The 14,656-nt window shown below is 44.3% G+C and overlaps 1 protein-coding gene across 5 annotated transcripts in view; it reads right to left on the bottom strand.

Annotated features, from left to right (window-relative positions):
- The window catches only part of CRTAC1 (cartilage acidic protein 1), a 631,767-nt gene that overhangs the window by 223,932 nt on the left and 393,179 nt on the right, over positions 1 to 14,656 (bottom strand). For all 5 annotated transcript variants that reach the window (XM_033942560.1, XM_033942561.1, XM_033942556.1 and 2 more), the window contains one exon: positions 398 to 534. In XM_033942560.1, coding sequence (XP_033798451.1) covers positions 398 to 534 — 137 coding nt within the window. The remainder of the gene's footprint in view (positions 1 to 397; positions 535 to 14,656) is intronic.

The following is a 14,656-nucleotide window of genomic DNA, read 5'->3' as shown; positions in this document are numbered from 1 at the left end:
GGACGATGGATCTGGGGAAGGGATAAAGGAAGACATTACTGACCTGATAAATACAAGTTGGGTATGGGAACAAAAGTATGGGGATGGTGCGGGGACAGTATCAATATGACAGGAACGGGGTAGGGATGGAAAAGAATTGACCAGGGACAGGTGGGGATAGGGACCAGAATATGTCCCCACGCACACCTCTAGATTGAACAAAGACTTCTACTGGAAGAACTATATCCCATCCCTCATTTGCAAGTTTGCTAAAGGAAGTTCACTGCAGTCCTCAGCAGTTTTCTTAATAGGACACCCTGTTCTTCTCACATCTAAGTTCTGTGAATTATTTTGCTTTACCACACTCAATATGAGCTTTAACAATTTCCTGTTAATGATATTAGCAGTGAAATCTTACCGGAACATGCGATTAGCAGAGGAGCCTCTGTAAGCGATATTATTGAAAAAGACTTCGAGCTCTTGGTCATTGTCGAAGTCAGCCGCAATCACAGTGCGAACTGGAGACGGCATGGAGAACTTCTGTGAGGCTATATCCTATAAGACAGAGAAGCACATTCACAGTCAGATCTATGGCTTAAGAAAAGAACAGAGAAGTAAACCAAAGAAAGAAAGGCACCAAAAGGAAAGGTTACTGGAATACACATTTGTTCTGTAATCTAACCCTAAAGGCGTCATTAAAATACAAAAATATCAAGCATTGCCATAGAAAAGTTAGCAACGAACTGCTGTCACTTCAAGATATAATCAAGAAGTTAGTACTGGTTACAAAGTATGTTATTAATAACTTGAATTATTGGCCTTATTCAGAAAAAGACTTTTCTCTCTTCTGCAACCCGCTGGAAAAATGTTTTACTGAATAAGTTGCTATGCTTCTGTCCCGACAAGTGTTTCTACTAAAGGATCTTTAACAAACTGAAACGTGCAAGCTGTAAGTATTACACCAGGGGTGTCCAGCCTTTTGGCTTCGCTGGGCCGCATTGACCGAAAAAATATTTACGGGGCTGTGCAAACGCTGCAGCAAGACAGAGGAGGGAGCCGGCAAGACAGTAAACAACCGGGGGCAGCAGAGGAAAACACTGAATCGCCCTCGACATGGGCCGCACAAAATACTTCACGGGGCCGCAGGTTGGACACCCCTGTATTACACCAAGACATGCTTCGCTGAATAGGCAGCTGGGAGGACAGACTGGGCCTGATTTTTACACAAAAAAAGTAGAAAATCAATCAAATTGAATGCTCCTTAAATCACTAATTCTAAGATGCATTCAGGTGCACTAGGAAAGCCACCACAGATACTTTTATAGCAGTGGAGAAAAGACCTCAGCGTCTCAGCAGGATATCAAATTTTATATTCCTCCAGACATAGCAACTTCAAAAAAAATTGGGGGAGGTGCAGACACATCATCGGTCTCAAAAACTCCACATTTAACTATCATTCGTTGCTTGAGTCAATTGATTTTGAGACGTCTTGATACTATTTATTATGCAACTATTTATATGATTATCATTTGACTCAAGCAACGAATGATAGTTAAATGTGGAGTTTTTGAGACCGAGGATGTGTCTGCACCTCCCCAAATTTTTTTTCTTGCTTCTTTGACAAATCACAAATAAACACTGCTGATGGTGATAGGAAGCACCAGAAGCGGTGATGACCAGGAGGGGAGCAAAGGAATCAAGTCTGCTATAATTGTAAAACCTTACTGTAGCATTCCAAGGCTCTTGACTACATGTCAACCTGACTTATAAAAGAAACACTGTACAGGATTTGGCAGAAAAAAATTGAGCAGAGATTTGGTACTAGACCCCGTTGCAGATGAGTTAAGTTGAAACATGGCTTTCTTAGACTAACATGTATGTCAAGAGTCTTGTGATGCCACAATAAATTTTTATAATTATAGTGGACTCTTGATTCATTTGTTCCCCTCTTGGTCATTGTTTCTTGTGCAGAGGTTACAGTACAAGTACTTTTTATGGCTATAGTTAATTGATTGTATCATAATATTGTGTGAAAAGTTTAATTAGCATTCCTGGTTTTTTTAATAAGGAGTGTCAATGGGATCATTTTGTGGTAAAACAAATTTCCTCTGATGCCGGAGAAGGCTCTCAGAGCAACGTGCAACTTGTAGGTTCAAATGAGACACTTTCCAAAAAAGCAAAAAGCTATGATCAAGAGCACTCAAATTTGGCACTACCACCGAAAGTACGAGACTGCCCCGGGAACTTGCATAGCCATTCGAAGCTCCGCATAGGGCAGGAGCAAAGAAACATCGCACCTGCCCTGCTTCACTGCTAGACCACCAGGGTTCAAAAGGTATGTTGTAGAGCGGTCCGAGAGGCAGGAGGGAAGCGGGGTACACTTCTCCCTTTCTATTCGCAGAGGTTAGGGGCAGAGCCGGCCCGTGAATAGGGAAAAATCGCGAATAACTTTTGGCCGGCTCTGACCCACCCCCAGACCTTACCTGGTGGTCTAGCGGTGACGCAGGGCAGCAGCGATCTTGCTACACTCGTGCCCCGTGCAGAGTCGTGCTGCTGAGTTCCTGTGGTCTCACGAGACTACAACAGGAACTCCCTGTTGTAATCTCATGAGACCATGGGAACTCACAGCACGGCTCTGCACGGGGCAGGAGTGTAGGAACATCGCTCCTGCCCAGCATCACCGCTAGACCATCATTAAGGCCCATGCTCCGATTGTCCCCACGCCACCTCTGATCGCTCCCCCGCTGCCTCTGATCGCCTCCCTCCAAGTCCCGGAGCCGTTTTTTTCTCAGGGGGGGGGGGCCTGGGGAAAAACCCGTGGATAATCGAAACCATGAACATCAAAACCGCGAATAGGGAGGGGGAAGTGTAGTTAACAGTTGGCCGGGATAGGACGCAAGAAGGATTGCTCCTGTCCTGGCTCACCATGATGTTTCTTACTTTTACAACCCTTAACTGAACAAATGCTGAATGTTCTTCAGTGTCTACGTTTCAGCACCATTTATTGAATTCCTTCCACTGTTTATAAAAGAGCACTTACTACTACTATTACTATTTATAATTTCTATAGTGCTGAAAAGCATATACAGTTCTGTATGTTCAACATGCAACTTACAGTCCCTGCTCAGAAGAGCTTATAATCTAATTTGGATAGGGGGGGTTGAAGAGTTTGTTGCAGAGAATGATACTCACATAACTGCCAATTATTATTGCCAATAATACACATTAAGCATAACTATTTGATAAAGCGCAATAACGGTGTCTAAATTTGGGGACCAACTTATAGAATTGCTTTTTAAATAGTATGCAACAAAAATATAATATGCAAACTCAAACACAAAACATACAACAATACAAGCGATTTCTCACATAGCAGGCATACAAAAAAAAAATAAAAGTCAGTTCAAATCAATACTAAAAAATCAGTTCAAATCAATACTATAAGACCATCAAAACATCTCCAAAGGTCTTCCAGGATCAGGCCGCCCTCTTTCAAAACTTCCAAGATTCTGGTTATTTTAAAGCTGAGACAATTTATATTTATTCAGTGGTCAATACATGACAAAAATGATTTATGAACCTCAAGCAAAGCTTTTTTTCTTTAGCTCACATCATGCAGCTAGTATTTTATAAATTACTATATTTGTACCGAGTCTAAGCCTTGCAAAGGAGTGAGCACCTCACTCCCTATGATTTCCAGTGATGCACGTATTCATGTCTGCGTCTGAACAGAGACATTACAACACTCGCTACAGCCTTTCCCCTTCCAGCTGCCGCACAGGTCCAAGGTAGATGACGTTAATAAAGTTTAATAATGCCGACTTACATATCTGCAGTAAAGAGGATCACTCACTATAGGTTTATGAGGCATACTCAGTGGTTTTCCACACTAGAATAACTCAGGAAATGAGAGTCACAGCAGGGCTGGAGAGCGCAATGCTCACAGTCAGCAGAGAAGAAAACCAGCCAAGTATAACCCCGCTGAGGATGAAGGAGAAGTATTTATTGGCTTTTAATTGTTAATTCTGAGCAGTGCATTAAAGGTGAAGTTAGCAGCAATTACAACGTATGCATTTTAATTCTTCTTGGGCTCAGAAACCAGCCAAAAACAGTTTGTATATTGCTGGCACTATTTTTTGTTGGTTTTAAATGGTTGATCCTTATTTCATGTTGCTGAACCTCTTTTTGCTTTGAAAAAAAAAAATAAACATCCAACTAAAGCCCTCTTTTACTAAGCCACGGTAGAGGTTTCTACCAAGACCTGGGGTGTTAAAAGCTCCGATGCTCATAGGAACTCTATGAGCATCGGAGAATTTTGCACTCCAGGCTGCAGTAGAAACCTCTACCATGGCTTAGTAAAAGGAGGAGGGGTGGAGTTTGTAACTGTTAAAAATGTTGCTCACAAATAGGTAGGCCTCGATGCTCAAAAGTAGGGTTACTAGATTTTCTGACATTGGCCCTGCCTCGTTATGCCTCCAGCCTCACCCCCACAAGGCCTCGCCTTTCTTCTTTGACCTCCAGGCCACATCTGGAGGCCATGTGACGTCACCTGCACGTGCTCAGAGGCCCAGAGGCAGCAAGAGGTCGGGGCTTTCCAAAACCCATGCAAACTACTGGGTTTTGAAAAGTCTGTCTGGGCGCCCAGACATTCCTCTAAAAAGAGATCATGTCCAAGATTTCCCAGATGTCTGTTAACCCTACTCAAAAGCTTACTGTGGGTTGCCAGATTTTCCAATCGGAAAATCTGGACTCCCTAGACCAGGGGTGTCCAACCTTTTGGCTTCCCTGGGCCGCATTGGCTGAAATTTTTTTTTCTGGGGCCGCGCAAACGCTGCAGCAAGACAGAGGAGAGAGCCGGCAAGAGGGTAAACACCCGGGGGCAGCAGAGGAAGACACTGCATCGCCCTCGACCGAGGCCGCACAAAATACTTCACGGGGCCGCATGTGGCCCTTGGGCCGCAGGTTGGACACCCCTGCCCTAGATTCAACCAGAAACATCAAGAAACTTCTACTGATCCTCCCATCTCCTAAAGGAATGAAGTACAAATGCACATTTAACACTCTCATCACCTACATCGGCGCAAAAATGTGGAACAGCCTCCCGTTAACCATCAAAACGGAACCCTGCTATCTCAGATTTCAAAAGAAACTAAAAACTCTTCTTTTCGAGACAATATACTCCATTGACAATCAGTAGCTCATTCGAACTCAGACTTCTTCCAATGTAAACCGTACTTCTAATATAACATAACATAACATAACTTTATTCTTCTATACCACCACAATCAAACTATTTCTCGGCGGTTTACATTGAAGAGAGCTGGACAATCAGCGAAGTACAAAATACAAATAGCAAAAGTACAATATATTTCTTCTCCATAGAGGACTCTTCACCCCTCCCTCTCCTCCTTCTGCTTAATGTCCCCTTTCTCCTTTTCTTCTATCCGTTTGCCTAACTCCAAATTGTATGTTGCCTTGACCCTATTTAGGCATAGAGTGACTCACAAATTGTAGATTAGATTAGATATAATCCCTGGTGGACTAATTTTAATATCTTATATTTTATCCTGTAATTCACAGGCAACCTGTAAAGTTTTTCAGTATTGGTGTAATATGATCAAAATGAAGCATACCCATCAACATTCTAGCAGCCGAACTCTGGATGTACCTATTTGCCTGTTGTCTTTTTTGCATTTTTCTCCAATTTAGGCTTTGCGCTTAGCCTCCTCAAATTCACAAGGTCTCATTAATTTATTGTAGGTACACTGGGTTGTGCATTTCACGGTTTCCCTCTTACAAAAAGCACCAGGCACCATTAAACCTCTTATACTGTAAATTCTCTGAGGTTACTTTGCACCCTTAGTGAGAAGTTAGCTCCATCTGGCACAAAACATTGCTGGAAAATGAGCAAAAGTGGCAGATGAGCAAGGGATATAAAAACAACGCATGCAGACAGCCAAATATTTTACCTACAATAAAGCAGCAATAAATTCACTATAGTAGGTCTTTGATTATGAGACAATTTTTGTTTATTTTCATACACATCCAGGGAAGGGTGGGAGGTGGGATATTTATGTCCTAATTTTGTCCTTTGAGTAATTACACCTGGGGTGGGTGGGGTGGGATCATCCTTCCATAGATTTTGTTTGCTTTTTCTTCTGTCTGTGCTCTTAACTGTGTTTCCAGGGCCTTCTTATCCATTGGCTATTTTTCTCTTCTTCTTCACTTTCTGCCCTACATCCATCTTTCAAATGCAAAACAATGATCTCAATTTTTATCCAAAGTTCTAAGTAATTGATTGATTTGTAACATGTGCTCAGAGATGTGTTGCCCTGCCAAAGAAACAAAGTCCATATAGCAAGACCCACCACCCAATCATTGCATATGTGACATAACGGGAAAAAAATGAAAAACATTTTTAAAAGTGCAATTCCTATTGTTATAAAATACTCATTACTGTAATCAAATAAACTTAACTTAAAATCCTTGAGGGTCCCGATGTGAATGCTTCATTCATTACAAGATAGGATGCTAAGTCCAATTCATAAATACCATCTTAATGACTGTTGGTACATTCTTAACTTCCTTCCGTGGTCGCTTAACACACACACTTTCATTTGCTGGGCAATACTCAACACAAACAGCATGCAATTTATATTGAGCATTCCTGTTACTGGTGAGTATTGCGGTAAAAGGGGGAGGAACTGTGCCTGGCACCTGCAAACAAGAGCTGAGCAGTAGGCACAACTCTTGTGTGCAGGCCTGTAGAGTACAGGATGTGATCACCGGAGCTCTGGAGGTAAGGGGCAGCAAAGGGTACAAAAGAAAAAAAAAACCCTTCCAGCTGGAGCTGAAGCCACTTTTGCTACAGCAAGTTTGGAAATTTTTTTTTGAGTTCCACAATGATTTTAGGTTCAAACAATTTTTATTGATGCAAACAACATCAAATACAACATAAGGGCACCCCAAGGTGCATAGTACAACAATAATGCATCGAATAAAATAATATAAGAAGCATGAATAAATAAAACGTAACAGCAAACTAACTCAGGCACCCCCAGGCCCTGGGCTCTTATGAACCTAGAGAATGTCATTCAACCCTCCCTCCCCACCAAATCCCACTTATTCTATACATGACTATGTGTTTGAACCTTTCAATACCCCCCACCTCCCCTCCCCAAGCCCCCCCTCCTAATGGTACTCTCTACCCCACCTCACCAGGACACACCATTACAATCTCATTCTGACTAAATGAGAGCCCAAATTAGGATGCCCATCTTAAGACCGTACTACGAACTTTGGGATGTAAGGCATTTTAGATGTGGCTATTAGGAGGAGCTCCTACCAGAGAAGTCACCGACAGGTCCAGACCTGCTGGAAAAGTTTGCGTGCTAAATGGTGGGCGTTCTTTTTTAATTATTATTATTTTTAATTTTGAAATTTCAGATAATGTTAACAAGAAACATAACAGGATATGGAAACATAACAAATCATTTTACATAATTATTATCATTACAAAATCAGAAATTCCATCTAGCCCTCATTAAAAGGAGAGATGCACCATTTTATTACAGAAATCGATTTCAAAGGAAAATTAAAGGAAGAAAACATCTTCCTTCTATATAAGCATCTCTTTCAAATCAGGCTCCTCAATTTGAGAATAGCTATCTCAACCAATAAAATATATAATCCCCCATTATTTCTGATCAAGAAATTGTATTAACTGAGCCGGATCCCCAAAAATATCATCTATACTTTGAAAAGTCACCAAACACTTGCAAGGAAACTTCAGAAAAAATGTGGCACCCAGTTCCACAACTCGAGGTTTCAAGGCTAAAAAGCCCTTCCTTCTGATTTGGGTCGATCTTTCCAATGGTGGGCGTTCTTTGCTGTGCATTACACGGAGTGCTCCTATTAACTATGAACTCCTTCTAATGCATTTGCATAGGATTCTCGGTGGCTGCTACTGCGATTGGTAACCCTTTTGTGCATCAGGCTGAACTAACTTGCAAGAAACACTGGCTTCAGTTAGGGCTACCAGATGTCTGGATTTCCCCGGATTTCCTTTTGAGGACATGTCCGGGGGGTTCACACAGTTTTTCAAAACCCGGAATTTTGTCCGGGTTTTGAACAGCCTCCTCAATGCGCGGACTTCTTCCCTGCCTGATAAGAGCAGGCAGCGGAGGCAGGGCTAGGGCGGAATTAAGGCGTTACAAAGTGGAACTGGGCGGGCCTGGGCACACTCATTTAGTCCTGTTTTCAGGATATCTACAATGAACTTGTGCAAGAAAAATTTGCATTCCAATGTACTCTAGATATCTTGAAAACCTGATTGGCACGGTGTGTCCTGAAGACTGGATTGAGAACCACTGATCTAGAGGGCACTCTTAACGTATTCAAGGAGCTCACAACATAGCGAATCTCTTTCTTAAGAGACCACGTCTACACTATCTCAGCAAGGCTCCAATCTAATTCTCAAAGGGCTTTTCCAACCCTGATTATCTTTTGACTCAAAAGTGTCACATAATCCTTGCTATTCATATCCTGGCCTAGAGAAAAGCCACTACCATTCTGTCTCAGGTATCTCTCTAAAGCAAATAGATTTCAATTTAAGGCAGTATTTATCTTGCCCTTAGAAATGGCTCTACCATCATTCACAGCCTTCTTGTAAATCACCAACAATGCCAAAACATTTTTCTAATCTTTTGACCTATTTTTCCTCCAGCCTCTCTCCGATTTCTAGAGCTTATGTTTCTGGTCTTCAAGACAATTAGTGATCCAAGGAGAGGGGTCTCAATTCCTAAATGCATGACTGCATAGGGGACATTTTATCTATAGCATGTATCAATGAGAACAGCCATAAATGAATACAATTGTTGCACCCAAATCACTTCCAAAATCTGGGGGAACCAAATTTCTTTCAACCCCTGAATGTATAAAATATCCTGAGAAATCCATGGGGAAATGGATTGTTGTGAATTATCACTCCTACTCACAAACTAGTAATTATCCCCAAAGGCTCAGATTCTATAAATGCCACCTAAAGTTAGGCACCTATCTTAGTTTCTTAATTGGCTTAATCGGTGATTATAATTGAAAGCGCCATTGTGACAGGATGAAGTTCCCTGTCACTGGCCAGCCAGTAGAGGGAGCCCGAGCATGGAACTCATTGAGAGAGCATAAGAGCTGCAAATGCTGCTTGGAGCTGTCCACTCACCCTGAGTAAATTGTGGTGCTAAAAAGAACAGCTCCAGTACAGAGCTCTCAAAAAGCAAGAGCTCCTTTGGGATCTGGGCAACCCTCAGGAGGAGGCATGCTGGCCTCACTCCCGGTAAGCCCTTAAAACCACTGCTGACTGATGCTGATAGAGCCTGGTGCAGCAGAGTAGAGTGGCTAGGCCACTGCTGACCGTCACTGATAGGGGGGTCTGGTGCAGTGGGATAGAGTGGCCAGGCTGACTAGTGCAGTAGCAGAAAGCCCAGTGGTGGGAGAATCTGTGGAGACCTATATACCAGCAGGAAAGAACTGGAAGAGTAGCCGTAGGGCCTGGTAGAGCTTGGAGTCCAGCGAAGGGCTCAGGCTTGATGAATGGTTGTGGGACCGATGAAGAATAATTCAGGCGGTGGGGACCCAAAAGGTTGGGGAGCAGAGGGACCGACGGTGGCCCCAAAAGAGGCAACTAGCAGTGTTGGAGGAGTCCAAGGCTGAAGGGATCTGGTGGCTGATCAGCAGAGAGACCAATAATGGCACAGAGAGCTGGCCCAAGAACCCTCCCCCAGGATGTAGCCTAGTAGACCCTGGAAGCATTGGTCAGAGATCTAAGGAGTGTCCAGCAGAGAGACTGGCTGGGCCAGTGGCAACCAGTGGAGTGACTGGTAAATGGCACAAAGAGCCGCCAAAGACCTGGAGGGCCAATGGAGGGTCAGAGGAAGGACTTCAAAAGGACCTGGAGGGAACGGAGTCCAGGGAGGACCTGGAAGAACTATGGAGTCCAGTAAGGACCAGGAGGAGCTGGGAAAACCTGGTCATGGATTTTAGAAGAGGATATGATGTGTGTGTTTAACCCTGTTGTATTTGTCCTTATTTTAACAAAGGAGGTACCTGAGGAGTGGATGAGAGACAGATGTTGACCACATGGCCCAATCATATGATGACAGCCATTAAAAAAACAATTTAAAAAAATTAATTAGCTGGTAGGCGTCTAACTCAGTAGGCATCTACACCAAGGTGCCTACCAGCAAGAAAGCATGATTAGGGGCAGATTTGGGGTAGAGAGCTGCACGGGAACGGGGATGACGGGAATCCCGCGGGACCCGCGGGGATCCCGCGGGTTCCCCCTTTGGGTCACGGGGATCCCGTGGGGACGCCCCCTAGGGTCGCGGGGATCCCATGGGGACGCCCCCTAGGGTCGCGGGGATCCCGTGGGGACGCCTCCGAGGGTCGCGGGGTTCCTGCGGGGTTGGATCGCAGTGCACTGCATTCGAGCCGCGAGAGTAGTCTTCTCCTCCTTACCTGCACTGTCGCAGCACACAGCCGAACGGAAGTCTTCCCGATGTCAGCGCTGACGTCGGAGGGAGGGCTTAAGCAAAGCCCTCCCTTCCTCCGACGTCAGCGCTGAAATCAGGAAGACTTCCGGTCGGCTGTGTGCGGCAGGGCAGGTAGGAAGAAGGCAATGGCGAACGAAAGAGGGGGGAGGGGGCGGTCCGCCCCGAAGAATGTGCACAGCTGGTCAGGTCCCCCGATCGACCGACAACAGGCCCGGCCGACAAACCTCCCTGCCCTGTAGCCGCGAATCTAAATTACCTCTTACAGCAGCTTCAATACTCCAGCTGCTGTAAGAAGGTAATTTAGATTCGCGGCTACAGGACAGGGAGATTTGTCCGACCGGGCCTATTCTGTTGTCAGTCGGGTGCAAAAGCGCCACAAAGGTGGAGGCAGGGAGGGAGGAAAGGTGGAATGGAGAAGAAAAGACGCTTAAGGGGGGAGAAGGCCGCTGAAAGCACTGGGGAAGACAAAGGGGTGGAGAAGGACGCTGAAAGGACATGGGGTAAACGGGAGGAGGGGGGAAGGATGCTGAAAGCACATGTGGAAGACAGAGGGGGGTGAAGGACCCTGAAAGCACTGGGGAAGACAAAGGGGTGGAGAATGCCACTGAAAGGACATGGGGAAAACGGGTGGAGAAGGCCACTGAAAGGAAATGGGGAAAACAGGGGGGGAGAAGGCTGCTGAAAGGATATGGGGAAGACAGAGGGGGGAGAAGGCCGCTGAAAGGACATGGGGAAGACAGAGGGGGGAGAAGGCCGCTGAAAGGACATGGGGAAGGCAGAGGGGGGAGAAGGATGCTGCCTGACAGGACATGGGGAAGATGGTGGGGGAGAAGGACACTGGAAGGAAATGGGGAAGAGGGAATGGGGAGAAGACCCTGGCAGGGAAGAAGACAGAGGTGCCAGACTATGGGGGGAGTGGAAGGAAAAAGATGGGTGCCAGACCAATTTGGGATGGGGGAGAAAGGGAGAGGCACAGTAACAGAGCAAATGGAAGACACAGAGAGAAGAGAGGCAGTGGATGGAAGGAATTGAATGAGAATATGAAGAAAGCAGAAACCAGGCAACAAAGGTAGGAAAAAAATTCTTTTTTTTTTTTTTTGCTTAAGGATAAAGTAGTATATTAGTTGTGTTGATAAAAATTTATAAACATTAGAGGCTCTGGTAGAAACCCGTTTACAAAGTATGTATTCTTCCCAATTAATATTTCCAAATTAATAAAGTCTTTTTGCTTATTTTTAAATGGGTTTCTACCAGAGCCTTTAATTCAGTAGCATAATTAAATGAAATAACTATTTCTGTAGTTTATAGGGACGGGCGGGGACGTAGGGGATTCCTCGCGGGGACGTAGGGGATTCCTCGCGGGGACGGGCGGGGATGGAGGGATTCCTCGCGGGGACGGGTGGGGACGGAGGGATTCCTCGCGGGGACGGGTGGGGACGGGTGGGAGTCCTCACGGGGACGGGTGGGGATGGGTGGGACTTTGGCGGGGACGGGTGGGGACGGGTGGGATTTCTGTCCCCGCGCAACTCTCTAATTTGGGGTGTGGTTTGACTTACGTGAACTAATTTTTACCATGCATTTAAAGATTCAATGCCTACTGGCATCTAAGACCACTTAGGCACCATTAGGCATGAATCTATAAATGGTGCCTTGCGGATGATTGACATTCACACTCAATGGTGTCGAGGAGTTAGGCACCATTTATAGAATCAAGGCCAAAATGTCTACTTTCCTTTCCATGACTAATTCATAAAGTAGATAACAGTAGTCTTGTTCCATAGTGATCTAGCAATTGTGACCCGCTGAGTGAAAAGTATAGAATAGCACAGAGAAAGATGTGCGCCCAAATCCAAATTAGTACTGATTAATGTCAATTAGCACCCATTTATTTGCACTAATTGACTTGTTAGTAGGGCACATATCTTGGATCAGAGTCTAAATATCAACAACCAATTTTGAGTGCCGTATATAGAATCCGAAAGTAAATGGGCATTAATCAGCGGCACTAACCGGTTAAGTACCACTGAAAATGAGTAGCTTGTCTTGAAAGAGTCATTTAACCTTTTCCACAATACTAGTGTATTAACTAACAACCGGACCCTTGAGAAAGGCTTTGTTAGCCGAAACATGGCCCGTGTCGGGTCCGTTAGTTTGTAATATGGTTGATGAGGACATTTTCTTTACATTGATTGAAGAAATAAAGGAAAAGTCAAGAACATTGTGTTTCGTCCACAGTTTGTCTTTTCATTGAACCATCCAGGAGCCATTTCTGGACAGTTATATTGCTTTGAATATCGATTTGCAGAGGTTTAGAATGACCACTAAACCTTCTTCTACCACTGTTATCACAGTTCCCGCCATAAACTGCTATTGCCTCTCTCCTGTCCACCGTCTCCATCCTAAATTGATTTAATAGTAGGAAAGCTACCTGGAACAGCATGATTTTTTTTAGAAGGGGGGGGGGGGGAGTAGAGATAGGAACAAAGTGATAATGCCACAGAAAAACCTATTTTACATTATTCCTATTTTCCTCATATTTCCTCTCCTACCTTCTTGCCTGCTCACCTTTTGTTCCCATAACTGTATAAAATCTGGCCTTTTTTCTTTTGTTTGCTCTCACTCATCTTCATTTCCACTTCCTTTCCTCCCCTCTTATTCCCTTTCTCCCTTGTGTCACACTGCCATGCCGTGCATCCTCTGTGTCATTGTGTGTATGTGTATGGGGGGGGGGTTCATTCAAATTTCTGCCAGACTCAGCAGTTCTCAGAACCGCCTGCAGGCGCACCGTGTAAATCAGCGAGCAGGGAGACCATCCGGCTAGTCGTAAATCCACTAAAATGTTGCACGGCAGTAAAACCTGGATGGTATCTGTTTACTAAGCATGAGGATAGTGCTAATTGAAATGTTTTGAACATGGAAATAAAGAAATAGCTTTAATTCAAAACAGGGGAACACTGCTTAGAGACCTCTGCCCCATATCACCAGCATTAAATACTCTCCTTATGTTGCCAGACAGACAGAAAGGAGTAATATAAAAATTTAGAGCATAAAGACAATCTAGCTGGTCCTGAACGTTTTATTTCAAAATTATCTTGGAATAGCAGGGACTTCTTCCTTTCTGTCCTTGGATTGGTATAACTCTAGGTCCCTACCATTGTAACTAATGGATTACAAAAACGTCTCAGATACCAGGGACCTTAGGTAAAAGTAGATCACAGGAGTAAGAATTAGAACTAGAAAATTAGATAAGGAGTTTCTAATAAGTATATACAATCTCCCTGCAGATTGCGGTGCTTGACTGTTTCATGTCTCTTCTTCTTGGATATGTATTCTAGAAACATAGAAATAGATGGCAGATAAGGGCCACGGCCCATCTAGTCTGCCCACCCTAATGACCCTCCCCTATCTTTGCCCTGTGAATAGATCTCATGTGTCGATCCCATTTGACCTTAAAATCAGGCACGCTGCTGGCCTCAATCACCTGCAGTGGAAGACTATTCCAGCGATCAACCACCCTTTCAGTGAAAAAGAATTTCCTGGTGTCACCTCGTAGTTTCCCGCCCCTGATTTTCCACGGATGCCCTCTTGTTGCCGTGGGACCCTTGAAAAAGAAGATCCACAACAACAAAAAAAAAGAAAAAACCCCACCTGAAACTGACAAATAGTAAAAAAAAAGTGGGGATAGAACTGTGCATATCAACCAGAGATGAAACGACTAAAAAGTCAATGAAACAATCTTTTATCAAGTATTGAGTCCAATCTTTGTCGCAGACCCGACACGGTCCGTGTTTCGGCATCAAAGCCTGCCTCAGGGGTGCGAGAAATATCTAAAGGGCAAACATTGATAACTATTGGTAAAATAAAATATGTAACCCATACTCTAATATAAAATAGTCTCATTTACAATATGGGTTACATGTTTTTCTCTCGCCTGCATTATGGGCTCCTTTTGCAAAGCCGCGCTAGGGCCTTAAAGCGCGGAATAGCGCGCGCTAGCCGCTACTGCCTCCTTTTGAGCAGGCGGTAGATTTTCGGCTAGCGCGCACTATAGCGCACGCTAATCCGGTGCGTGCGCTAAAACGCTTAGCGTACCTTCATAAAAGGAGCCCTATGTCTTTTATATGAAATTT

This window comes from Geotrypetes seraphini, chromosome 4 (genome assembly GCF_902459505.1).
Source record: "Geotrypetes seraphini chromosome 4, aGeoSer1.1, whole genome shotgun sequence".
NCBI classification, from domain to species: Eukaryota; Metazoa; Chordata; class Amphibia; order Gymnophiona; family Dermophiidae; genus Geotrypetes; species Geotrypetes seraphini.
The sequence above is the reverse complement of the archived record's forward strand: the minus strand, read 5'-3'. Positions and strand labels throughout refer to the sequence as shown.